Source organism: Mastomys coucha, unplaced genomic scaffold, assembly GCF_008632895.1.
Source record: "Mastomys coucha isolate ucsf_1 unplaced genomic scaffold, UCSF_Mcou_1 pScaffold5, whole genome shotgun sequence".
NCBI lineage: Eukaryota > Metazoa > Chordata > Mammalia > Rodentia > Muridae > Mastomys > Mastomys coucha.
In genome coordinates, this window is record NW_022196911.1 from 110,012,064 (window position 1) to 110,039,414 (window position 27,351).

Below are 27,351 nucleotides of genomic sequence, written 5' to 3' on the forward strand. Positions count from 1 at the left end.
GAAGGACAATAGGAAGGACAGTGGGAAGGACAATAGGAAGGACAATAGGAAGGACAGTGGGAAGGACAATAGGAAGGACAGTGGGAAGGACAATAGGAAGGACAGTAGGGAAGGACAATAGGAAGGACAGTGGGAAGGACAGTGGGAAGGACAATAGGAAGGACAGTGGGAAGGACAGTGGGAAGGACAGTAGGGAAGGACAATAGGAAGGACAGTGGGAAGGACAGTGGGAAGGACAGTAGGGAAGGACAATGGGAAGGACAGTGGGAAGGACAGTGGGAAGGACAGTAGGAAGGACAGTGGGAAGGACAGTAGGGAAGGACAATAGGAAGGACAGTGGGAAGGACAATAGGAAGGACAGTGGGAAGGACAGTAGGGAAGGACAATAGGAAGGACAGTAGGAAGGACAGTGGGAAGGACAATAGGAAGGACAGTGGGAAGGACAATAGGAAGGACAATAGGAAGGACAGTGGGAAGGACAGTAGGAAGGACAGTGGGAAGCTGCAGATGGTTGAGTTAGGAAGGAGAAGGGCACAGAAGCAGACCAGAGAAGAATCCTGAAAAGTACAAAGGGAGAAAACCCATCGACTGCCCCTGGGAACCTGACAAGCTGTGACAGGCAGGAAGAAGGCATGATGCAGGAACTGCAAAGCAGAGAATGAATTCACTAAAGAAGGCCATCGTCGTTTCCTCAACTCCTCACCAGAGATGAAGTACCACTGTTCCCCTAGGTAGGCTTTCCCAGGCTGTGAAGCAAGTCTAAACGATAACCCTTTACACCATGGCTGAAACTAAACACCTCTAAATACTGTTTTCTACTCATAAACTTTAGAAAGCTGCCCAAGCAAGCATATTAATTGTGGAGTCTCTCTGCTTCATAAAATCAAAACTAGGCCAGGCATGGCAGTACACGCCTGTAACCCCAGTATTCTGAAGATAAAGGTAGGAAGATCTGGAGGTTAAGGCTAGCCTGGCCCATCTGAGCTATAAAACTCTCAAGAACTGATTATGGGAAGGGAGACATCAAGCTAAAACAAGGATGGTGCTCCCTCCCTGTGGATGCTTCCTGATGGCTAGCTCGCACAGTTAAATGATGCTCCTCATGCTGCTGAGGGAGAACTCATATCAAGTCTTACTGGGCTGTGGCCCCTCGGTGCCAGGCGAGAAGCACACACACTGCTGCCAATAGCACTCAGTTAGTGATGAAGAAATCAACCCTGAAAGTTGTTGATGAGACCGACTCCCAGGGAAGGATTCAACAGGTACCATCAACCTCTTCAAATGCTGGAGACCGGGGAGGTCCTAGACCTTGGTAGGGAAGCTAAATGGATATGGTGTGCCCATCCAACTGCAATCTCCATCCTGCTATTACAGATTAGTAAGTCTGGTGTAGGCAAGTGGGAACTTGTCAAGAATAACTAAGCCACATGTGGAACATCTATACCACCTCTTCCTTCATGTCATAGGAACTGGGAAGGAAAGAATGTAGGAGCCAGAGGAAGTACATGAGTGAGGTAATATGCTTCAGAGCATGGCAGTGTCTACGAGTTTTGATCTCATACAGAGAAGCATTTACTGGTGCAAGACCTGTGGCAAGATCAGACTGGGCTCAGGGGTAAAAGTACTTTATTGCCATGGCGACAACCTGAGTTCAACAACCAGGATCAATATAGTGTAAAGAGAAAACCAACTTCCATAAGTTGTTCACTGTTCTGTGTAAATAAATAAAGGTATTTATTTATTTATTTATTTATTTATTTACTTTTTGGTTTTTCAAGACAGGGTTTCTCTGTATAGCCCTGGCTGTCCTGGAACTCACTCTGTAGACTAGGCTGGCCTGGAACTCAGAAATCCGCCTGCCTCTGCCTCCCAAGTGCTGGGATTAAAGGTGTGTGCCACCACCGCCCAGCTTTTTTCGTTTTTTGTTTTGTTTTGTTTTGTTTTTTTTAAAGACAGGGTCTTATAATGCAGCCCTGGCTGTCCTGGAACTCAACCTGTAGACCAAGCTGGCCTCCAACTCGCAGAGACCTGCCTGCCTCTGCCTCCAGAGTGCTGAGACTAACGGTGTGTTACACTACGTCCATCTAGAAAAAGTATTTTAATCTTTCAGGCCTTGGCTTCTCTTTATCCCTATCTCCACATTCGCCGATGCTTTCAATTCATATGAACCTACAAAGAAAGCACTCTCAGTGGAATATGGCTCACTCCTATAATCCCACACTGGAGATGAAAGACAGCACCATCAGAAGTCTAAGGGCAGCCTGGCTAGCCCAAGATTCTATCCCCATACCCACAAAAGGTATCATTTTCAACATCCCTTACCACAGAGTTATAAACAACAGTCTTAGGTCCTCACCCAAGAGCTACTCAAAACAATTCTGTGTTTTGGCATGTACCTACTACCCCACAAGATTCAATATAGAAAAAAGTAAGAGCTTTAGCTGGGCCTGGTAACTCATGCCTGAAATCCCAGCACTTGGGAGATGGAGGCAGGATCACAAAAAACAAGTTCAAGGCTAGGTTACACTACACAGTGAATTCCAGGCCAGCATGGGTCTGTCTTTGAGATCCGAACTGAAATTCTGTCTTAGAAAAACAAAACATGACCAAAGAGATGATTTCCACAGAGTGGAGGCAGCTCCCAGTTGTCCTCTGACCTAGGCACACACACATACACACACTGAACATATAAGTAAATGCAATAGAAATTATACAATGAATCTAATTTAAAATAAAAATAAAAATGAGCACTTTAATATTAAACATTTTAAAAAACTATGCCCAACTTGGAGCTGGAGAAATGGCTCAGCAGTTCAGAGCACTGGCTGCTCTGGCAGAGAAGCTGGGTCTCAGTTCTCAGCATCCGCATGGTAGCTCACAACCTTTTATAACTCCAGTTCCAGGGAAACCTACACCCTCTTCTGACCTCTACAACTACATAGTACAGACATTCATGCAAGCAAAACACTCCTAAACACAAAATGAAAATTAAAGGCATCTTTTAAAAAGATTATGCTAAACCATGCCAGGGATGTAGCTTAGCAGTAGAACACGGCCTGGCACTTGCACCCTACCTGTAAATGAATGAATCCGTGATGGAATAATATAAAGGCTGTACATGCTCCCACTGCTGCTCAACAGTCAGCTCTCCTCACTTACAGCAGTGGGTATACACTCCTGACTTTGAAAATCTGTGCACCCCCACTTCTGTTATTTTTGGGTACCCCTTTATATTCTCACTAAGAACACTCGCAAGGAAGGATCCGTGTGGGCATCAGAAATCCTCTCTTACTGTAAAGACAAGAAGGCACTGGCTGCTTTAGGAAAGCCACTTGTTTCCTCACAGTAATGGGAAACACTGGGGAGGGTACGTTGTACTCAGGAAGGCAGGTTTGTATGGGAGCATCTAGTGCAACTTGTAGACACTAATTACGCCCCAAGAGCATCACTCCTCCACGGTGCAGCTCCAGCTGCAAACACAACACCAGCTCCTGTGAAATATAACTGCCTTTTTTTCTCAAGTCTTTTTGACACAAGGCTTTAAACTCATACCCAGGCTGGTCCAGAATTACCAGCCCCTATAGCCAGTCTCAAACTAATGGTGACCCTCCTGCCTCAGCCTCCTGAATGCTGGGATTACAGATCAGCCACTCCACCTGCCTAATCTAGTCCATTTTTATCAGCCTCAGTAAATCCTCTAGAAGAGAGAATACTGAGCTGAGACAGTTCAGCAGGTAAGAGCACAAATTACTCTTACAGAGGACCAAGATTTAAGTTCCCAGCATCTCCATGGCAGCTCACAACTACTCTAACTCCAGTTCCAAGGATTCCAATGCCTTCTGACCGTCCTGGGCATCAGAGACACATGTGATGCACATTTCACAAGCAAAACACACATACACATAAAATAAGTGCACCTTTAAAGGGAAGGAAAGGTTGAATAAAAAAGAAAACACAGCTGCCTTTATACGGGACTCATAAAAAGATACAAGTTAGTAAGTCACTTCCTGTCTTGCTCACTGAGGAGAGAGTTGTGCCCAACTTAGGTGCTAACTATCTGGGCCACTAAGAATGGCTAAGGGCTAGCGAGATAGCTCAGCGGGAAGAGCACTGACTGCTCTTCAGAAGGTCCTGAGTTCGGATCCCAGCAACCACATGGTGGCTCACAACCACCCATAATGAGATTGGACACCCTCTTCTGGGGTGTCCGAAGACAGCTACAGTGAATTGCGCTGAATCGAGCAGGGCCTGAGTGAGTGGGGCCGGAGTAAAAACAGGATCAGGGGCTGGAGAAATGGCTCAGTTGGAAAGTGCCTGCTGTGTGAACCTGAAGACCTGAGTTTGTATCCCCAGCACCCACATAAAACTCTGGGCACAGCAGCATGCATCTATAATCCCAGGTGACTACACTGGAGTGGGGAGACAGGAGGAACCTGAGGGCTTGCTGTCCAGCCAATCTAGCCAACATGGCAAGCTCCCACTTCACTGAGATTCTGTCTCAAAAAAGAGGCTGAAGCAGCAGCAAGATGACTCAGTGGTAAAGGCACTTGCTATGCTGGCCTGGCCACCTGAACTGGAGCCCCAGAACCCACGTAAGAGTCACCACAAAGTTGTCCTCTGACTTCCAAACAACATGCAGCACAGCATGCATACAAATAATAACTTTTAAAATTAACACAAAGGTGAAGAACAATAGAAGAAAACCACCTCAGCCTTTGGACTCCATGCATGTACACATGGTCCACACAAGAGGAGAGCAGGCAGAGGGGAATCCTAAAGCTTCTAAATCGTTACCTCTCTAAGTCACTGGAGTAAAATTCAAAGTCCTCAAATACTAATTAAGGATTTCTGAAAGGAAAAAACCTTGCTTTTCCTTCACTCTGCATCCCTGGCACCACCATATCATACTATTTACATGGGAAATTTTCCATGTGAAGGAATTCTGCTTCTGTGACTGCAGAGAAGCCTGGGAGCTGGCTGCTCTTGGCTATATTTAGCAAAGCCCATCTGAACTGGCATCTGTCTTCTGAAAGCAGTTCATTCCAGTTGGGGGCAAGTGGGTCTGAGAGCAGGCGCTATGGCGCAAGGCCTCTTCTACCTCCCAACAGCCATGCTACTTTTCTGTGGTCCACTTTCTCCACCAAAGTGTTAAGAGACCTAATAAATGAGAGGAAGAAAATGCACAGAGCAAAGCTTCTCCCTGCACATCAAGTCTCTAAGTGAGAACATCAAGGCAAGAGGTGCCAACGACTCCAGCTTTCAGACAACCCAAGTCTGACCCAGTGCAGCAGCTGCACATGAGTCAATGCCACAGGGATTTCCCAATAGTGGCCGACTATTACCTACGGCAGAAGAGAGTAAGTCTTAAAAGTTCATCTTAACTGGGCAGTGGTGGTGCACACCTTTAATCCCAGCACTTGGGAGACAGAGGCAGGCAGATTTCTGAGTTTGAGGCCAGCCCAATCTACAGAGAAAACCTGTCTCAAAAACCGGAAGAAAAAAAAAAAGTTCATCTTAGGTAGTGAAATTAAACAAACACCTTTCAAATGAAAACAAGCAACCAGAAAAGAAAACTCTAAAGTTACTTTAGTATTTCAACAAACACCCAGGAAATGCTTTTTCTTTTCTTATTTGCTTTATGTGCACTGGTGTTTTACCTGCATGTGTCTCTGTAAGTGTCAGATCCCCTTGAGCTGGAGTTATAGCCAGTTGCAAACTGCCGTGTGCGTGCTGAGAATTGAACCCGGGACTTCTGGAAAAAGTACCCAGTGTTCTAACCACTGAGCCACCTCTTCAGCTCCAAGAATTGGGGCCTGATCTTACTCTAAAGAAAATGAGGGTAAGAGCACTGACTGCTCTTCCAGAGGTCCTGAGTTCAAATCCCAGCAACCACATAGTGGCTCACAACCACCCGTAATGAGATCTGACGCCCTCTTCTGGTGCGTCTGAAGACAACTACAGTGTACTTATTTAATTAATAATAAGTAAATCTTAAAAAAAAAAAAAAAAAGAAAGAATACAATTATTGGCCAGCCTCTGAATTAAAACGTAACGCTCTTATTAAGGCACTATTTTATTAAATCATGACAGTAATTTTTTTTTTTTTTGGTTTTTTGAGACAGGGTTTCTCTGTGTAGCCATCGTGGCTGTCCTGGAACTCACTCTGTAGACCAGGCTGGCCTGGAACTCAGAAACCCACCTGCCTCTGCCTCCCAAGTGCTGGGATTAAAGGCATGCGCCACCACTGCCCGGTGACAATATTAGTAATTTATTCTTCTCTTTTATATACAATTATCAGAAAAAAGGCCAAAGTCTCCAAAGCTGGTTTTACACTACAAAGAGAAGAACCTGTTCCAGTGGGAAAAGTCAGTCCCTTGGTCTTTACTTTAGTAGACCCCAGCCTTCTACCTCTCTGGGCCACCTGCTGTTCACTCATTACCCTACCACAGAGCAAGCTCAGCACAGCAACCTTGTATGTAAAGGTTAAGAAGACATCAAGCTAGGGGACCTGCAAGTGGGTTCAGACCAAGACTGTTACAGTAGCCTGATGCTGTACTGAGAACCAGCTAGCCACATTTCAGACTGTTAACTCTGACCAGTTCTATAGTTAAACTTCTCTGGGCAAGCAAGAAAAAGATATGTGACCCAAAGGTTAAGTCACAAGCCACTATTTTCTTCTGGAATATCAATGCATGGATGGTAGAAACTGAGTCAAGGGTATTTTTTACAACAATATAGCCTAGCTGGGCATGGTAGTGCACACCTTTAATTCCAACACTCAGGAGGCAGAGGCAGATGGATCTCTGTGAGTTCAAGGTCAGCCTGGTCTACAAAGCAAGTTCCAGGAAAGCCAGGGCTGTTAGAGAAATCCTGTCTCAAAAAACAAAACAAAATGAAACAAACAACAACAAACAATATATTCTGGCATAGTGGTGTATACTTTTAATTATACACTTTGGAAACAAAGGCAAACGAATCTCCTCAAGTTCAAAGCCCACCTGGTCTACATAGCAAGTTCCACGTTAAACAACTATACAGAGAGATCCTGTCCACCACTATCAAAAACAACAACAGCAAAAACCACAACAAAACAAAAACCCTAATACTAAAATACATGTGCTTAAAATAAGAAAACAGGGGCTTAAGGCATGGCCCAGCAGTTAAGAATGCTTACTGCTCGCAGGGCAGTGGTGGCACACACCTTTAATCCCAGCACTTGGGTGGCAGAGGCAGGTGGATTTCTGAGTTCCAGGCCAGCCTGGTCTACAGAGTGAGTTCCAGGACAGCCAGGGCTACACAGAAAAACCCTGTCTCGAAAAACCAAAAAGAATGCTTACTGCTGTTAGAGGACCGAGGACCCAAGGCTTGGTTCCCAGCACCTACGTCAGGTGGCTCATAAGCACTCACATCTAGTTCTAGAGCAGCTAGTTTGCTCTGGCCTCTGGAGACACTTCCAAGCATGTGGCACACACATACTCACATAAAAAATAATAAAATAAAATAAAATAAAAAATAATTCGGGGAAAGAAAAAGACAAATCGAGATCCAGTGAGACAGCAGGCAAAGGTACTTCCGTGAAGGTCAGTGTCCCCTCCCTGGTGACTATGGATTGGTGGTACAGAATCTAGATACTAGGTAAATCCTATTAGTGGAAACCAAGTACAGCAGGATTTGTTTTAGTGTGTGTGTGCAAGGACCCAGCTACCTCATGGCAACTGTTAGAAGTTGCATTATCTGCATCATCCACCAGCATCTTACAGTTAAAACAGTAACAGCCATGGACTTGCAACCATGCTATCTGGAACCCTGAGTGGGCGCCTCATCTCCATTCCACTCTCCTACCTTCCTTCCCTAGGAACACATTCTAGAGCACACTGAAGAATAAAACCCCTTTAAAAGTTATCTGTGTACACACACTGTATATACATACTCTGCTGCCTAAAACCACTACTGAATACAAATAAGAAAATGTCTCCCTTGGGGACAATCATACTTTATAAAGCATCAGGAAATGGGCTAGTGGTGGAAATGTAAAATTAGAGGATTCAAGGATAGGCTTCCAAGTCCATGAAAACACTATAAGACTGTGTGTGTGTGTTCGTGCATGTGGATGTGTGGATGAAAGCAAACATGTACATGATGCTTGCCCAGCAGCACAGTGCCTACATTCCTCAGAAAGGCTTTGACTCAAAAGAGGAATTAAAGGCTGGGCAGTGGTGACGCACGCCTTTAATCCCAGCACTTGGGAGGCAGAGGCAGGTGGATTTCTGAGTTCAAGGCCAGTCTGGTCTACAGAGTCAGTTCCAGGACAGCCAGGGCTACACAGAGAAACCTTCTCTCGAAAAACCAAAAAAAAAAAAATTAAAGGCCTGCTGTGCCAGTACTTAGCTGCAACCCAGCAGTAAGGAAAGAGAACAGCCACAAACTTGAGGCCAACCAGGGTTACAGACTGAGTTCCAGGCCAGGGAGAACTGCACGTCAAAAAATTCTGCCTTGAAATAACGAGATTAGTAAGTAAGCAAGTACAGTAGAAGCTACCACAACCAAGAAGAAGAGGTATTCTCTGAGTAATAGTTGGTAAGCTCCAACTATGCAATGGAGACCGAGTCATGTGGCTGCGCCTGTGGCCACTCTGTCTACCTCTGTGTCCCAGGAGTCCTGGAAGATGGGGTTCCTACTGCTCCTTTTGGTCTGGGGAGGAGTGTGGTTGTCATCATCATTGCCATTTCTTCTTCTTTTTCTGAAATTTAAAAACAAAGAGAAAAAATAACCAGTTATGGAGCTTGCAGACATTTCAATTATAAAGCATGACAACATACAAAAATTTACCCGCTTTCCTAAAAAATTAATCCACCACAACATCCCACGCAGAGACAGCCAGTCAGGCCAAGCCTAACAGGGAAAGGCTGGTTTCTAAACGCCTGCTGGAGACACAGTAACAGGAAAAGGATAACGCTGAAGCTTCCCAGCTTAGTTTCCGCTTGCCATATCCTCAGAAATTATAATTCCAGATCCCCACTCTACTCTTAGTCCCAAAGAGCAGTGCTCTAAAATACACACAAGATGGCATGGTATAGGAGCACACAGATTGGTGAAAGGTTCTAATGTCTGCTTGGCGTAGGATGGGAACTAAGGTATCTATTACTTTTCTGAGCCCTCACTGGAAAAGCCAGGCTACACCACAGCACTGTAGCAACGCTGCACTGAGCAACAGTACATGCTAGTTAGAACTGCTGGGCTAAAGGGGAAAAAATAAATGACCTTTCTCCAGCAAGTGCTCTCAGTATGACAGAGTGTTTATTTAGCTTACCTATAAGAATTAGGTGCAATCAGATTTAAAGTCGGAATTTTTTTAATCTCAAAGAAGAAAACAAATAAATGAAAGGAGGAATAGCTAGCTCTAAAACAAACTGCCTGGAATACCCTGCCCCCATATGGCAGCCACTAATAATATGGCCACTTAAATTTAAGTAAGACAAAATTTAAAATCCTCATCCTGCTGGGCATGATGGCTTGCATTTCTAATCCCAGAACTCAGGAAGCAGAGACAAGGGGATCCCTGCAAGTTAAAGGCCTGTTCTGTACATCCAGGCCATCAAGGGTAAGGCTGTCTCAAAAAAGCAAAATTATTTATTTTAAAAAATAAAAAATTTCAGTTACTGTCAGGCATAGTGGGTATGCCTACAATCCCGGCAAGCAAAAAGCTGAGGCAGGATAATCACTACACATTTGAGGCCACCCAAAGCAACACTGAGCTTCAGACACAGCATGGGACCCCATATCATTATGCTGAACAGCACAGCCTCTTCACTGCAGCTCAACCAAGTGACCATATAGCTGTGGCTCAGCAGAGCACCTGGCTCACCTCACTACCAGTCCACGCAGAGAATGGCAAATGTACGAGCTGTAGCCAACCCTCAACAACCAGCACCAGGATCCTTCAGCTTACTTCACACAGCTAGCCCAGACTCCGCCATGCTGCCCACTACATCTCTAGGCCAAACTGTTCAAGTAAGACCAAGTACTCACTGTACCACTCAGGGTGCCAAGCCTCACCCATCGCAAGATGTGCCTAAGGCTAGCTCCTAGCTGTTCCTACAGCACCCTTCAGTACTGAGACCAGCTTCCTCACAGGTTGCCGTGCCAACCCAATGTGCTAATAAGCATATTCATGCAGCTACTGCTGCTGCAGCCACTGCTGCTGTAGCCACTCTGGTGGTCACCATGCCCAGCATAAATATACTGTGGGATATACTGAGGATATACCCAACATCCTCACACACAACCACAGTTAACCACACTGTTAACCACCTGCCATTCAAGTACAGGGTACTCTGTTTCCATGCAGCACCTATCCCTCTGACAGCAAAGGCAAAAGTTAGGTGAGCAGCTCTTTTTGTTCATTTAAGCAATGCAGCCCATTCGTAGTACTAAACTCATGGGCATGCTGGAGACTGAGAACCAGAGCACCTTCATATGCCTCGGTCTCCAGCTCTCCGCTTTAGGGCTGATGAAACTAGCTATACTGCTACGAAGGCTGCCCAGAAAGCGATCACCTGCTGGTGTTACAGCCATTTAAAACTCACCCGGGGTGGGTAAGATGGCTCACCAGGGAAGGGTGCTTACTGCCAAGCCTGACCACCTGGCTTCCAACTCAGAGAAGCAGAAAACTGACTCTCACAAGTTACTCTCTGACCTCCACAGACACTCACACCTCCACACACACAATAGTTAAATATATTTTAAAAGCCAACAGTTAAACTGATCAGACACCACAGAAAGAAACTCCTCTTCACTGAAGAAAAATGGCTAAGTATTGCAAATTATAAAAAATGCTGCAAAATATAAATTGTAAAAGGATTGATTATTTATTTATTTAGGACATAGGATCTATGTAGCCCTGGCTGTCTTAGAACTCAAACTTACTATGTAGACTAGGCCGGCCTCAGAGATCCATCTGTCTCTGCTTCCCAAGTACTGGAATTAAAGGTGTGTACCACCATGCCTAGTAGGAAAGGATATTTTGGACTTTATATACTGAGAAAAATACCTGTTGAGTGAACAATGCCAGTCCTAAATTATTTTACTTTAAACAAAAAAATATAAAATTAACAAATTACAAAAACAAATGACTGCTAGAAAGAATTTAAACTCTAGGAAGAAGTTCAGCGAAGAACAAAACTTGAGAGATTCTGTAGGTCCACAGTTCTTTACTATGGGAAAGATTACAGCATCAGCTCTGTTTGGTTAACCTTTTTTAGATTTTACGTTTATGAGTGCTTTTCCTATATGTCCGTGGTGTCAGAGGTAACAGTTCCCCTGTAGCTAGAGTTACAGATAGTCACCATGTTGGTGCTGGGAATTGATCCTAGGTCCTCTGCAAGAGCAGTTAAGCACTCTAAGCTGCTGAGCCATTTCTACAGCCATAACTTGTTTTATGTAACTGAACTGATAACTGAGTGAGGAAAAATTTTTGAATTACCAAAATGTTGTTTTAGCAAAAAATTCTTTACACAGTAAAAACAGTTCTATTGGGCAGCACTGCCAAGTTCCATACATCCAAAGGGCTTATCAATTACAGAGAAAATGCTTCCAAGACAGATAAAAGGCAATACTGGGCCTGATAGGACAGTCACCTTCAATCTGTATGTACACTTAGAAGGCAGAGACAGTAGGATCTCTTTAATTTTGAGGTCTGTCTGGTCTACATAGTGAGTTCCGGGACAGAAAAGACCACAAACAGAGACAGTCACAAAAACCAAAACCAAACCAAAAACCAAAACCAACCAAATAAACAAACAAAAAATACGCAATAAAAAAAGCAAAAAGCTAGGGAGTTATACACATGCACATGCGTACACACATGTACACATGTTCTGGGGAAAATGGGTCTCGTACAGTGTACAACAAGTCCCTAACCAAGATTATGATTAGAAGCCAAAAATCACCACTCTGGCTCAAGAGCTTGTACCCTGAAGACCTTGAAAACATCTGACTCTTAAAAATGATCTTAATTCCCTGGGTTAGAGCTGGAGTGTGGTTGTTTGGGGTTGCTTTTTGATGTTATTATATATTGAGTATACAAGGCAGGAGGGAAAAAATAAAACTCTGTAGATTGTGAATGATTTTCTCAACTTCATATTCCAAGGACTGCACTAAGATGGACAGGTGACACAGCAAGTACCTGTTCTGCCTGTGCCATCTTAATGGGCCCTGTTTTGAAGGAGGTCTCATTCTATAACGTAAGTTCCTCGCAATTCACTGTCTCCCGACTCTCAAGCCTCTAGGTTATAGGACTGCATGTGTGAGCCACCAGGCCTGATCTTCCTTATTTATTTACTTATTATTTTTACTGTGAATGAGTGTTTTCTCTGTGTGCATGCGTATGTACAAGCATCACATCCCATTGGAACTGGAGTTAGAAATGGTTGTGAGCTGCCATGTGGATGCTAGGAACCAAACTCAGGTTCTCTGCAAGAGTAACAAGTGTCCCTAACCACTGAGCCATCTCTCCAATTGCAGGCAGGACTCTGAAAGGGTTTATTTGGGGGTTCCAAGTCATGTGTGTGTGTGTGTGTGTGTGTGTGTTTTTGAAAGCCAGCAAGAGAGGAGAATATCTGTGTGTGAAAAAGCCAATGAGTTGAGGAAAGCAGACCCCTCTTTTTAAATGGTTTAATTTATAAATATTGATTTATTTATTTATTATATGTAAGTACACTGTAGCTGTCTTCAGACACACCCAGAAAAGGGCATCAGATCTTATTACAGACGGTTGCGAACCACCATGTGGTTGCTGGGATTTGAACTCAGGACCTTCGGAAGAACAGTCAGTGCTCTTCACCACTGAGCCATCTCTTCAGCCTGATTTATTTATTTTTATTTTATTGTTGTTTTTCCTGCATGTATGTCTATGTGAGTGTCAGATCTCCTGGAAATGGAGTTATAGACAGGTCCAGGAGTTGTGACTAGCTGGAGACTACATAGCTTATCTCATATAGCAATAAAATAGGAATCTCTTTCTGTTTCTTAACTCTCTCCCAGAAGACCAGCACAATATTCTTCAACTACTTGAAAATTTAAAAAAAAAAAAAACACAAAAAACCAAACAAAAAACAACAACAACAACAACAAAACCACAAGACAAATACCAGGTTTTTATTTTGGCATGTTTTTTTTTTGGGGGGGGGGTTGTCTTGTTTTCTTCGCAGTGCTTGGGTCCAAGGCCTTGTATTTGGTAGGTCCTAAGGGCTCTACTGAGCTATACCACTAGACACATCAAGTTTTAATAACTATTAAGTGAGTGCTCTATTATATATCTAAACCAGGGCAAACCTTTGATCCCAGCATTCGGGAGACAGAAGCAAACAGATCTCTGTGAGTGTAAATCCAGCCTAGTCTATAACAGAGAGCTCTAAGACAGCCAGGTCTACATAGTGAGACCCTGTCTCAAAAAATAACTAAACAAATAAATGAATAATTTAGTATATAAATTTGAACTAAGCTTCTCCTTCATCCCAACACAGGCATTTTACATGAGGATGTGCTACGTCGGTGTCTGCCAGGAGAGAAACTCTGGCACCTCAACTTTTATCTTATCAGCATGGCAACAGCTGGTCATGCTTGGGGCTGCTGAGTCACTCCAACCAAACTTTGTGAGGCTGAGCAAAACTTGCCATCTCCTCATCTGTAACAAGGCATGTTTCCTCCCAAGAACAGCACGGGGCATTTCTACAGTTCTCATCTACCTCTGGGAAAGTCATATAAGATACATGTCAGTTTCTCAATGTATAAGCTCCGTCTCTCTCTGGCCTGTGAGCTGTCCTCTCCTTTCAGTAGTCACGAGTTAAGAATGAGCTCTACCTATTCTCCATTTTTGTTGTTCTTGGTTTTTATTATTAGATGCCTCCCTAGCAACACTCAGCTTTCGATACCCTTATTAATAATTGACGTGATCACTAATTTACAAGCGGTTCACTGTTTTTCCAGGCACCTCCTTTCCTCTTAGGGAAAAACAATTTCTGGACATCTATCTATCACCCCCAGGATGACTGACTCCACTTTTCATATTTCACTTCTGTCCTATCTTCCTGGTCCTCTTCAAAGAACCTTAGGCAGATTTAATCATAAATTACAGCAACTGGTTTTCAATTCATTTTATTATAAAAGGTCTCACCAAGTAGCCTGGATGGCCTGGAAATGGCTATACAAAACAAGTTGGGCAGGAACTCAGATCCTCTCTCTGCCTCTTGATGACTGGCATTAAAGTCCAACCACACACCATCTCAAAAGCTTCTTCCTCTAGGCATCTCTCTCCCCAATTCACATATAGAAGCTAGGGAGTTGTGTGAAGGCAGACGTCCTTACCACACACCCACCTTTCTACAGTGGTCACAGTCAACTGACACCAGGGGGTCCAAGCTAGCTCATGGGTGATGAGAAAGAAAGAAAAAAAAAAAAAACATAGGCAAGAAAGGTCTGTCCTCAACAATTGGGGTTTTAAAGAAGTCACCAGAAGATATAAACACACTAAGATTCCTATGAGTATATTAGATAGAGAGAATCTATAATCAGTACAAACTCAGACTACTTGTCTGCAGCACTAGATTTAAAAAAAAAAAAAATCTGTTAGTGACAGAAAATGCTGAGGGCTGTCACATGAGGGAGACATTCCAAAAGAATGTAGAAGATGGCAGTCAGCTCAAGCTTACTGCATCTAAAGGTCACAACGCTGACTCTAACGGTATGACTGTAACTGGTCCATAATTCCAACTTGACCTAATTTAAACCTTTCAATGGTTTTTAATAATTGGCAAGATTATGGCTTCATTCTATCTGAAAAATCAGTAAGATTAAACCTTTTGGAATACATTAATACCACAGACCAGATTATAATTTTGGCAAGCATCTTCTAATTTCCAATATAGTTTGATCATCTTTTTGACACAAGTACAAAGTGCTTTCTTACAACAATTACTACAGAACTAAAATCAGCAACTCAATTCAGTCTAGGGACCTTAAATTTTTCACCACTGGATCAAATCATCTCAGAATGTTGGGGAACCCCAATCCCACGAATTAACTGTTGCAAGGAGAAGCTTTGCAAAACAATGATTACATGCACACCCAAAGAATGCAAGGAACAAGATCCAGGGCTGGGGAGATGGCCCAGCCACTGAGAACCCTTGTTGGTCCTACAGGGGTCTGGGGTTTTGTTCCCAGCCCTCCTCTGGCCTCCGTGGACATACATATACACAGACAAACCACTCATATTCATAAAATAAAGTAAGTAAAAACCATTTATGAGAGAAAATAAAAAGGCAAACCTACGATCCACCTTAATTTAAGCCTGAGACTACTACGGAATAAAGAGACGTGAACCTAAATAGGCTTAGATAAATAATCTCTAAATTCGTTCTCTGTTCTCCACCAGAAAAATGAAAAGGTACAAACACAGTGATGTGGATAGGTCGTCAAGCATCATATTAGGAGACTTTCTAATAAGAAATAAAGCAGGTCTTCTTCACCCTGAGGTAAGGCGTCCCAACTCCTTCCCTCCTTCTCGAAGACGGAAGAAAAGAAACTTCATCTGGTTCGGGCCTAAAGCCCAGAGGGGCCGCCTAGGGCCTCCGCCAGGCACAGTCGAGAGGGTAGCAAGAATAACTCGCAATGTTAGCCACCTCCCTGCTCGCAGCCAAACGGCTCCTCGTCCAAACTGTTTAGAATCCTGCCTGTTAATGCTACAACCCAGAGTGGGTCACCACCCACCCGGGTCCATCAGCCCTTCGGGGTTTACAACAGATGAGGGAGGACACAGCGCTGCGGTCTGCCCTAAGCCCTCCCAGCTGCAGGGTGAAGCCCAACCCCCGCCTTTCTCCTGACCTTGGGGCGCCAGCAGCTCCCCGCCCCCGAAGCGTCCAGTCCCGTCCCGTCCCGTCCCGTCCCCTCTCAGGGGCGCCTCGAGGGGCTGTCTCTTCAAGATCGCCTACTCCTCCCATCCCCCCCCACCACCGCCCGCCTAAATTTAGGAAGGACCGCCGTCTGTCTCGCAGGACCGAACAAACCTCATTCCAAAGTGGAAAGGGCAGAAGACGAAGAAAACAAGGAAAAGACGGAGAAGGGGTAGCCCGGGATTCCAGAGAGTCACCTCTCTGGCTACCCACAGGGTCCAGGCATCAGAGGCCGCGCAACCTTCTCCCCGCCTCCTCCGACCGCAGAGCAGCGCAGACCAGAGCCTCGCACTCGCACCACCCCGGCTTCGTGCGCCCCTCGGCTCCAGGGCGCACATCGTCGGCCGAGGGGGCCGCAGAGAAAGTGGGTCCCTTCTCTCACCTGGGGCGGAGGCGCTCGCTCATGGCAGCTGGTGAAGGCGAGCGACGCGGCGCCGCCCCGCGCCGACAGCGAACAGTCGTAGTTGGGTTCCGGCGACCGCCACGCCCACCCCCACGGGTCTGGGCTCTGACTGCCGCGCGGGTGGAGGCTGCGGGCGGTGAGTACCCCTCAGTCCCACCCGTACCACAGCTACTTCCGGTGTCTCCTCCGCGCCTCCCCATGTCACAGGCGCCGTGGTACCGTCCCCCTGCGGCTGCGCAGAGGCGGGACGCCGGCCGCGCTTACCCAGAACCGCGCACGCAGGAAGAGGCGGGTCCTGGAGGGAGGACCCGACCGGGAACTTCCAGGACCCCGTGTAGGTGTCCGAGGCGTGCGCCTGCTCGAAAACAAAGCGGGACACGCCGTAAAAGCCAAGCCAGATTTTAGATAAATCACACTATTTGACAATAACTGATACTTGTATCTGCGTGTAAGACTCTCTGGGGTGAAGTTTTTAAAAGGAACCCGACGAGATCCATCAGGCACTGGCGCGGACGGCCACAGGCTCAGGGTCCGATGGCTGGGAAGGTGTTGGTGGGCTCCGGGTTCTAAGAGTTTGCGGCGTGGAACTTCGCGTCTCCGAACGGCGCGGAGCCCGTTCCGTGGAGTCTCTAAGGCTGGGCTATTGTCCGCGACCTTTGTTGCAGGTCAAGAGAGGAATGCGGAACGGGATAACGGAGTTGCAGCCCGGATCGGGAACGGTCACGCCCACCTGTTGGAAGAGGCCGGACAGAAAGTGCGGGGAGACAGGCAGGCGTGGGAAGGCGGCGGCGTGAACAGAGCCGGCTCGCGGCGAGGTGAGCTTGATCGAAGCAAACCGCGAGGTCCCTGCTCGCCGTGAGTTGCGCACACCTGTCATCCCAGTTCTTGGGAGGTGAGGCCGGAAAACCAGGTCAAAGTCATCCTCGACTGTGTAACAAGTTCGAAGCCAACCTGGGCTACTTGAGAGCTTGTCTCCGGTTTTAAAGATTTGATCTCCTCACCGCCAGAATAGGTGTACTCTGGGCCCAAGAGACTTGGGGAAGTCTTAACTTTGGTTTTCAGAAGCTTCCCAGGAGCATAAACCAGTTATTTGTATAGGACTCAGTACTCTCGGCCCCCCACTTAGCTCTGATCGTCTCCCACAAACTGACGTTCAGAGTTTCTGCCAACTGAACAGTGATCCACAAGCATGGAGATGTGTAGGAGAGTCGACAAGAGGTCAGGCAGGAAAGCAAAACCCTTGTTAAAGTGTTGGGTGTAGGGTCTGGCATAGTAGTACACGCCTTTTAATCCCACTACTCAGGAGGCAGAGGCAAGCTGATCTATGTTAGTTCAAGGCCATCCTGGTCTACCTAGAGAGTTCCAGGGAAGACAAGGCTACCAAGTGAGACCCCATCATCTCAAAAAAGTCTAGAAAAGTGTACTGTTAAAACTGGAAAGCCTGCTGGGTGGTGGTGGCACAAGGCTTTAATCCCAGAACTTGGGAGGTAGAGGCAGGCGGATTTCTGAGTTCAAGGCCAGCCTGGTCTACAGAGTGAGTTCCAGGACAGCCAGGCTACACAGAGAAACCCTGTTCTCAAAAACCAAAAAAAAAAAAAAAACAAAAACAAAACTGGAAAGCCGGTGTATTGGCTTTGTCATGTGCATTTTACAAAACAGTCTATCATTCCCCTTCAGTGCGTCAATGTGGTCTCACTAACAGTAAAAAGACTCATTGTTCACTCGGTGGAAAACAATTTGGGTTTGCATTTTATGAACGATAAGGTACTGGTTGCTTTAATAAATGGATTTTTATTTTTATGAAGTGGTTTCAGACTCGGGGTTTGGGGCAGGGAGGGGGTGTTGTTTGGTTTTGCTTTTTAATCTATTTACTGGCCAGGAGATGTTTTCAGTCAACGGTATTCAGTATAGTACACGTTTATTCATTGAAGCAATATCATACCAGCTTCAGTGTTAGAGGTGTGCCTGCGTGTGTGTTGATTATTTGACAGTCTCCCAGTGTAGCCCAGGCTGACACTGAACTACCTCAGCTCCCTCAGAGCATTCAGGGGTACACAGTGTGTTTTGTGATACTGGATGCTGAAAATGGAGCCGTGCCCAGCATAGATATGTGTCCTGGCCTTTGGAAATGTTAGACAGGCAGTAGGAGCTCACAGCCAAGGTTTGTAATTCAACATTCTCCTTTCCCAGCTCTACAGAATAATAACAGATAGATGGTGTGTAATGTATATTTTGAAAGTATGTTTACATGATATATACTTATCAAAGATTTCAAACTAATTGATAATGCACAATTTTATACGTATACAATAGTCAATTATATTACAACTTGTAACTTAAAAATTGGGGATCGTACCCATCTGTCCATTATTATTTTTATATATGTGTGTGTTGCCATATTAATCTGAGCAGAGATTCAGATTCATTTCTCCTGAGTTGGGGGAAAACCTCCTCACTTTTTTTTTTTTTTTTTTTTTGGAGACAGGAGGTCATGAATCTCAAGCTAGTCTATTGACCCGGCCATCCTGTCTCTACTTCCGGGTGCTGGAGTTGTGACTGCCTACCACAGTGTCAGGTTTTACGAAGTGCTGGGGACGGAACCCAGGTCTTCATGCTTGCCAGGCAGACAGCAGACCGAGCCACGTTCCCGGCTGATAAAGAGAGTTCTCCTGAGTCCGTAGGCCCCAGTGAATCTCGCCTGTGTAACTTTAGAAACTGTTCTAACCAGCTTTTGCACTCCCATGGATGTTACCCTTCCTTATTCCATCCTTAAAGGACAGGGTCTGGAAGAGTGGATGTGATTTATTGAAGGATTCCCGAAAATGGGAGGGGCCCCGAGGGAGGCATGCCCACCTGGTATGTGTCTGTGTGTCTGCATGAGTTTGTTATATGTGCACACAGGGCCCCAGCAGGTCAGAGGACACCAGATTCCCCCAAAAGGAGGGTTATAGGTGTTTATTGTTAGGTCTCAAACCCAGGACAAATGGCACCTATTTAACGTGTCATAATAGACCCGGCCTCTGGGCTCTCCCAGCATGCCTCATTCCCTACCAGTTTCAAGGTATGGCCCCGCCCCCAAGCCTGAGCTCCTCCCAGCTGCTCTTCCTGTCTCATCCATCCGTTTTGGTTGCCAGGCCCTGTTGTCTGTCTTCCTTTACTCTCGTGGCTCTCCCTTCTCCCCACCCCTATGCTTCTCATACAGGCTCACGCCCCCTCGGGACTCTCCCAGATGTCTCTGCCTCTGGTTAGGCTCTCCCTTTTAACTACAGTAGACTTTCCCTGCCCTGCACACAGGAGCGGGCGGGTCCTTCCTGTTATGAGCTTCCTGATGGAGGTGCGGGAACTGAACCCAGGTCTTTGGCAATAGCAATAGGTGTTCTTACCTGTTTTAAAGGCCCTAAGGCGGTCTTCTTATTTTTCTTTTTCTTAATATTTAAAGGGGTTGTTTTTTTATTTTATTTCTTAACAATTTGATTAAACTCATGTAGCCTCCACTTGACATAAATAACAAAGTTGAATTCTGGCTGACATTTTAGATGTCTTTTCGTCTGACTAAGCATTAGCTTACTAGATGTTAGTCTTTTGGTTTTGTGTTGCTTTGTTTTTTGTTATTGTTTTGGGTTATTACTGCTTTTTTTTCCCCCTCGGGAATGGTCTCACTATGTCACTCTGGCTGCACTGGAACTCACTACGTAGATAAGGCTGCATAGTGAATTTGAGGCCAGCCTGGGCTACATACGAAAGCCTATCTTAAGAAGAACGAACAAAATAAGTTAAAAATCCGTGCTTCGGCTGTCCTGGTTTACTCTGTGTTGCTCATCGGCTCCCACCTTTACCTTCCAGGAAGAGCATGAGTGGAGCTGAACCCAGGATGGAGGTCTGCCCTTATTGTAAGAAGCCGTTTAAGCGATTAAAATCCCACTTGCCGCACTGTAAAATGATAGGACCATCCATATCTGCTGACCAAAAAGTTTCTCAGTCCAAGCCGGCTGCACTTGCTAAAAAAGAGAGGAGGCCTCCCAGAGACTTAGCCAGAGCTGAAGGGAAGGAGCCTGAGATGGAAGATTCGAAAAGAACTGTGAAAGTGGGAACTGGCCGAGCATCGTGGGCAGCTGCAGCCTCTCTGCGTCCAGAGGGTGCCTTGGAAAGCGTGCGTACAACAAAAGCAGAGGGAGAAACCAAAGATCAAAATCAGCTCTCCTTCCAAGCACTCAGACACGCCAAGCCAGAAGCGACTCTGCAGAGAGTCACAACCCCTCAGTCTCCTGCGTCAGATGCCACCTCTCCTAAGAGAGAACTCACCCGAGATGTGTCTGAGTCCAAGAGAAGTCCATGTTGTCCCTCAGAGACAGAAGCACCTTCACTGGTCAGTTCAGTGGAACCTTTTCTTACTAATCAAGATGGAAAATATTCATCAATTCAGCCTCATGCTAAACCAGCCATTTCTGTCAGGCTCAAATTAGACACAGTTGATCCCCAAAGACCGAAGCTTCGGGTAAAATTATTAAATAGGCCTGTTGGTGATTGTCATTCTCCAAAGAACGGCAGCCATGGGGTTGAGAGAGTAGCACCCTCAGTGTCAAGCAGGGAGAAAGGTTCCCAAGATGGGGGCCACCTCTCGGGAGTGTCTCCCCACCCTGGTAATACCGAGACTCAGAAGTCAGAACCACTCTTCTCGGGCCTTCACGCTGACCTGCTGGGTAAAGCACAGCTCAGAGAGCATCAGGAACTCGGCCTCGGAATGGAGCCGAGCCAGAGCAAGGGAAATACTGAGAACAGGATGTCTGTCGCAGACGTACAGGAAGGGGCTGGCTTGGGCCAAGGTGGTAAGGACCCCATTACAGCCACAAAGGCAGAGCCACAGGCCACCCGTGAACTTAAGAATGTGTTCGTGCCACCACCAGGAGCTCGGAGTAAGCTTCTGTCTGTGCCAGGGTCAGGGGATCAGAGCCTCACCTCTCTGCCTGTGACGTCTACTCCAGAAGAGAAAGCTCAGCTCTGGGGCCAGAGTCCCGTCCCTGCCATAACGTGCTCAGTGGGGAGTGAAGGGGCTGTTCTGGAACCCACTACGTCCTGCCAGCCCCACACAGCCCAGCCAGGGCACTGCCTAATGTCATCCTCAGCTCAGTATCCTGTTCCTAACAACTTGGTCAGTCATGTTGCCGCTGCTGCCTCAGAGGCTCCTCTCAGGTGCCTGGGACTGGAGTGGTTTCCAGAACTCTATCCTGCGTACGTTGGACTAGGGGTGCTGCCAGGGAGGCCCCAGTCTTGGAGCTTAGCAGCTCAGAGCCCTCCTTTTGCCATTCTGCAAGGCAGGAGCGTCTCGAAAGGTACGTGAGCACATTTGCAAGGGCCTCCCTGCCCCTCCAGAATGCTCTGCCTTTGAAATAAGGGTCCAAATCAGTCGCTTTGCTTCAGTTAACTAATTCTCGTTCACACAGTCCACCCCACAGTTGGCTTGGTTGATGGAAGAGAATTCTTGGTCCAGAGTCAATTTTAATGTTCCTTCTCCTCCATCGAGAGTTGAAGGTTACTCTGCAACAGGCTGCCGATCGAGGTAGCAGTTGACTTTCTATACTGGGAAGAGACATAACAGGAATTCAGTGGGTAAGCTAGGTATGTAAGTTCAGGGCCAACCTGGTCTACAGAATGAGTTTCAGGACAGCCAGTGCTTACATAGTCTTGGGGAAAAGGAAGGAAAGAGTTCCAACGGGTGAGGCTCTAAGGGCTGAGTGGCAGGTGAGGAACAAAGGCCTGTGGGTGCAGCTCAGATTACCCTGCTGTAAGTGCCTCTGAATGTGGACCTGGAAGTGAACCCAGCATGACCAACTAGAGAGAAACAAAGTTAGGGTGCCACAGGGTTTCCTGCACCGTCGGAACTCTGACCCAAAGGTGGCGGTCTTCTTGAGGTTACACCTCCTGTTTTGAGGTGAGCGCCAGGCTTTATGCTATATCTTTTAAAAACAAGCAAACAAACAAACAAAATTTCAAGTATGTCTATTAAGGTATAAGTATTGGAGGCAGACGTAGAATGTGCAGTACCTGTGGAGGCCAGAAGAGGGCATCAGTCCTTGGTGCTGGAGTCAGAGGTGGTGGAGAGCTGCTGGATGTAGGTGCTGGGGACTGAAGCCAGGTCCTCTGGAAGCGAGCTCAGTATACAGTCCTTCCCTCCTGCAGCTAACTGTCCACTGTTTGTAAGAGACTTGGACCTTGCATGATTGTGTACTGTGCCATTCATTAGAAGCCAATGGGGTTTGGGGGTTTTTTGGTTGGTTAGTTTGGTTTGTAAGATTTTTGTTTTATTGTGTTTTTCAAGACAGGGTTTCTCAGGGCAACCAGCCCTGGCTGTCCTGGACTTGCTTTGAAGACCAGGCTGGCCTTGAGCTCACAGAGATCTCTCTGCCTCAGCCTCCCAAGTGCTGGGATTAAAGGCCTGCGCTACCACATGTGGCTAGGAAGGTTGTTTGTTTGTTTGTTTGTTTAATGTGTGTGTAAATGGGAGGTCATGTGCAGTGGGCACCAATGCATGCAGTTGACCACGGAAACCAGAAAGAGGTGCCCAATCCTCAGGAACTGCAGTTTTAAAATAGTTGTAAGCCACCACATGAGTTTTGGGAACCAAACCTGAGCCCTCTGCATGAGTAGCGAGTGCTCTTACCTACTGAACCCTCTGTCCGTGCCCCAACGTGCTCTTTTCCATTGTTGTATAATATGATCATTTGAGCACTTTTATATTCACAACAGCTTTTGCTCACCCCGTCCATCTTAATTTATCCTATGTCTGACAAACCAAAAAAGACCAGAAACCCTTGGGCAGTAAAGATGAGCTGTCTGGCTTGAACATGGGGACATCCATGAAAAAGAAACACTCTGCTCGTGTTCTGACTCCATTTGTTATTCTTGTGTTAGAATAAATAGGAAGGTTCGAAGGAGACCTGACAGTGGGGGTCTCAGAACATGCACAGTGAATAAAGGTGACTGCGAGAGGGAAGGTTGATCATCCCTAAGCTCAAAACCGCAGTACTCCAGAAGGCAGCATCCCGAACGCAGCCTCGTGCTTTCTTGGGTCTCGGCTGTCCTGGGGAGGGTGAGATCCCAAGCCCAGCCACTGGTGGGTGGGTCACAGTCGAAACAGGCATGCTTTCAAACAGTCTTCAGAGTACATTGACAGGGTTCATCTGACAAATTCATGTGAAAGAAAAATGATTTGGGGGTTGTGGATGCAGCACACTGGTGAGGATATGTGGACATGCCTTTTTAGCATATGTGATCCTGGACTGAGGTGACAGTGGGGTAGGGGTGCAGAGAACAGAGAGGTTCTGTATTTGGTTCTGGGTTTTGAGTCCAAGATATGTAGATGGTCCAGATTTATTTTCAGTTCAGAATCTAAACGTTTCAGTCCACAAATTTTAGGATACTCAACCTGTAGTAAAAAGGCATGCTTCTTCCTGAGTTCACAGCAGTAAAAAAAAGAACTGAGGGTTAGCCAGGCATGAGCACACAGAGGGCAGGCAGAGCGTTCACCACAGGGCAAGGCCTCTGTCAGTAAGAGCTCTTGCCCTGAGGCGGACTTTAGTTTAACTGCAGCCCAGTGAGGTGCTGCTTGATCCACCTGGAGGGCGAGCTTTTCCTGAGACCAAGCCGTAAGGATGTGCAACTGCATGTTGGGGGAAGGGATGGTTCTAGATAACTGTCACAGTGACTTCTGTTTGGAACCGTAGTTCCTTGGTGGGGAAGAAGTTCGGCTGATAGCAGGAGTCTGGAACCCCTGGCGCTTACAACTTCCAGCCTCCCTCTAATGAGACTCTTGGGAGCTGTGCATAAAGGTGAGGACAGTGTTACTGGCTCCACTGCTGTAGGCTGTTTAACCAAGGCAGAGGAAAAGAGGAGCGGTTGCCATTCTGTCCGGTTCCATTTTGGAATCAGGAGTCAGTCAGAACCCCAGAGCTGGCAGAGCAGCAGCTCCTGTTTCTTATGTGGCTTTCGCTCCTTCAAACCCACCCTGCCACCCGTCCCCAGCCCTCCCTCCCCTCTCCCTCACCTCCCCACAGTGATCAATGAAGGCAGTAGTTAAGCAAGCCTATTTCTCTGCATCACTTGAGTTTAACCCAGCTCCCGGTGGGAACAAGTGATCTCGAACTTAGTCAAGTCCTCCACAGCTTAGCCCTGTTGTCTATTGGATTAACATGTTGCCTATGGAAAGGTTTAAGTATATATACTTTGAATAGAGCAGTCTTACATAGGTATCTAAGTTCTGTGAGTTATAGTCCATTGCTCAAGCTAGCGGGGCGATTGAGTAATGTGTATATATGCTGGGCCCCAGCCCAGCCGCTAACCATGTGCCTTGCCTCTGTTTGCACAGGCTGGGTGCGGTGCAACACCACCATAAAGAAGAGTGGCGTCGGTGGCCTCACGATGCTCTTTGCTGGCTACTTTATCCTGTGCTGTAGCTGGAGCTTCAAGCATCTGAGTAAGCCTCGTAACCAGTAGTCACCTCTCTTTGGGCTCTGGAGGCAGTGTCTAGGAGCCTGATGGTCAGCCGTCACTGGGAGCTCTGTGGGCAGTGTCTAGGAGCCTGATGGTCAGCTGCCCCTGGGAGCTCTGTGGGCAGTGTCTAGGAGCCTTATGGTCAGCTATCACTGGGAGCTCTGTGGGCAGTGTCTAGAAGCCTGATGGTCAGGTGTCCCTGGGAGCTCTGTGGGCAGTGTCTAGGAGCCTGATGGTCAGCCGTCAGTAGGGGCTCTGTGGGCATTGTCTAGGAGCCTGATGGTCAGCTGTCACGGGGACTCTGTGGGCAGTGTCTAGGAGCCTGATGGTCAGCTGTCACGGGGACTCTGTGGGCAGTGTCTAGGAGCCTGATGGTCAGCCGTCACTGGGAGCTCTGTGGGCAGTGTCTAGGAGCCTGATGGTCAGCCGTCACGGGGACTCTGTGGCTTCCACTGAAGGGCTTTGCAAGATCGGACTTGCACTTACATGACCGTTCTTGCTGCCCAATAGTGATGTCGGTGATGGACTGTAGGACTTGGGTTTGTTTGTCTTCCCAACTTTGAACTATTCCCTGCTAGGAGGAAGGGGTCCCCCTTGGTGCCTTAGAACCCCTATTTCACAGTGGAACAGAAGGACTTTATGCCATAAAAGAGAGCAGGAGAAAGTGAACAGTCCATGTGCTTAAGACACAGCAGCTTCATCCTTTTGATCACTGGGTCTCCCTGTGTGGGCTAGGCTCCTGCCCTGGCCTCTGGCCCTGAGCTCTCACTCCTTCCTCAGCTGTAAGCCAGCATATGCCACCACACCTGGCTAGAGTCTGACTAAAGTTTTTTTAATTTATTATTTTTTTATCTTATATTTGTATGAGTGTTTTGCCTGCATCTATGTCTATATACCAAGTACGTGCCCAGTGTTCGGTGGAGGCCAGAAGAGGATATCAGATCCCCTGGAATGGAGTTACAGTTTTTAGCTACCTTGTACATGCTGGGAACCCAACCAGGACATCTGGAAGATCCAACGTGTGCTTTTAACTGCTGAGCCATCTCTCCAACCCCTGAATCTGACTTCCTTCAACCAGACACGATGGTGCATGCCTGTAATCCCATCATTCAAAAGTGGAGACAGGAGGGTAGAGAATTCAAAGCCAGTTTGGGGTACATGATACCTTGCCTTCAAAAACCAAATCATACTTACAGCTAGGCTCACACAAAGACTTTTTCTTTTTTTTTCTTTTTGGTTTTTCGAGACAGGGTTTCTCTGTAGCCCTGGCTGTCCTGGAACTCACTCTATAGACCAGGCTGGCCTCGAACTCAGAAGTCCACCTGCCTCTGCCTCTGCCTCTGCCTCTGCCTCTGCCTCTGCCTCTGCCTCTGCCTCTGCCTCTGCCTCCCAAGTGCTGGGATTAAAGGCGTGCACCACCACCACCCAGCCTCATACAAAGTCTTAACCTGGAGGAAAATGCCCAAATTTCTTTTCTTAAAATTCGAGATGACTTTTGTCCATTTAAGCAATATAAAAACAGGTCGGCAGCTGGAGAGATGGCTCAGTTCCTAAGAGCACTTGCTGCTTTTACACAGGATCCACGTTCAGTTCCCAGCATCTACATGGCAGTTCACAAACATAACTCCAGTGCCAGGGATCTGACACCCTCTCTTGCCTTCTGCAGACACCAGGCTTGCATGGCTTGCACACACATACAGTACAGACAGAACTCCTATTTAATAAGTCCCTTAATGTTTAAGAGGAAAGACCCTTAGAGTTTAAAAAGAAAAAGCTCATATTTCATAGGAGACTACCCAAAAAAAAGTTCAATATTTTTCTATAAATTAAGAGGTGGCAAGAGCCCAAGCTATCTCATATGAAAACTCTTTAATGTACTAACTCAGACCATGCCTGGAGAGTCTGGGAGGGCCATGACCTGCTGACAGAGGCATGGGCCTGCAGCACACCCCTGCATGCCCAAGCAGCCTGCTACAGACAGGCATGCATCAGGCATTGGGCCATTAATAAGATACGGGCTCCAAACACAAAGGGAAAAGCACAAAGGCAGAGCCCTGCCTCCCTCGACACAGCGCTTGCTCCAGCTGAACCATTCTGAAGAGCTCTTGGCTCCTGCTCTTGGTGGCAGTTATGCAGACATGATGTGTTTGTGTTGTGCCTGGGTCGATCGTGGCCTGGAGTGCTGCTGGTGATGAGCACCTAACTTGGGTGTTCTGGTTTTGTTTTTATCTCTAAAGATGGAAGCTGAATATTCTTAGGCCCAAGAAGATTTCTAAGTTTATGAAATGAAAATATTTAAAAAGATTCATCAAAGTAAAAGATAGAAATACCAATAAGACACGCCCTCCCGGTCCTCATATTTGTCTGTTTGTCCCAAGAGCTTCAGCGCTGGCGTAAGTAAAGGCGAACGTGTCCGGGAGCCACAAAGAGAGTGACAGACGACTGCAGAGCCGAAGAAACACTTTGTTTGTACCAGGTCAGGGACGGTGCAAATAATAAAGCTGCTGAAATCAG

At 46.6% G+C, this 27,351-nt stretch overlaps 2 protein-coding genes across 15 annotated transcripts in view; one reads left to right on the forward strand and one right to left on the reverse strand.

The window, feature by feature from the left end:
* Fam104a (family with sequence similarity 104 member A) overlaps nucleotides 1–16,608 on the reverse strand; it is a 25,462-nt gene extending 8,854 nt beyond the window's left edge. The window contains exons 1-2 of one of the 4 annotated variants that reach the window (XM_031351839.1): nucleotides 16,330–16,608; nucleotides 8,641–8,740 (exon numbers count right to left, since the gene is read on the reverse strand). In XM_031351839.1, the coding sequence (XP_031207699.1) occupies nucleotides 8,641–8,740; nucleotides 16,330–16,550 (321 nt within the window). In that variant the 5' untranslated portion in view covers nucleotides 16,551–16,608. Of the gene's footprint in view, nucleotides 1–8,640; nucleotides 8,741–15,524; nucleotides 15,664–15,879; nucleotides 16,011–16,061 lie in introns of those variants that run through there. The other 3 variants (XM_031351838.1, XM_031351840.1, XM_031351841.1) reach the window with 3 other exon arrangements.
* CUNH17orf80 (chromosome unknown C17orf80 homolog) lies at nucleotides 16,266–27,351 on the forward strand. Of its 11 annotated transcripts, none has more exons than XM_031351826.1 (6): nucleotides 16,266–16,486; nucleotides 17,016–17,165; nucleotides 20,194–21,680; nucleotides 24,072–24,176; nucleotides 24,713–24,820; nucleotides 27,216–27,351. In XM_031351826.1, the coding sequence occupies exons 3-6, from the start codon at nucleotides 20,201–20,203 to the stop codon at nucleotides 27,236–27,238; spliced, it is 1,716 nt and encodes a 571-aa protein (XP_031207686.1). In that variant the 5' UTR covers nucleotides 16,266–16,486; nucleotides 17,016–17,165; nucleotides 20,194–20,200; the 3' UTR covers nucleotides 27,239–27,351. The 11 variants fall into 11 exon arrangements, with proteins under 11 accessions (XP_031207686.1, XP_031207685.1, XP_031207687.1 ...); XM_031351825.1 differs by lacking the exon at nucleotides 16,266–16,486 and adding an exon at nucleotides 16,494–16,879; XM_031351827.1 differs by lacking the exon at nucleotides 16,266–16,486 and adding an exon at nucleotides 16,497–16,684 and having other exon boundaries at nucleotides 17,016–17,242.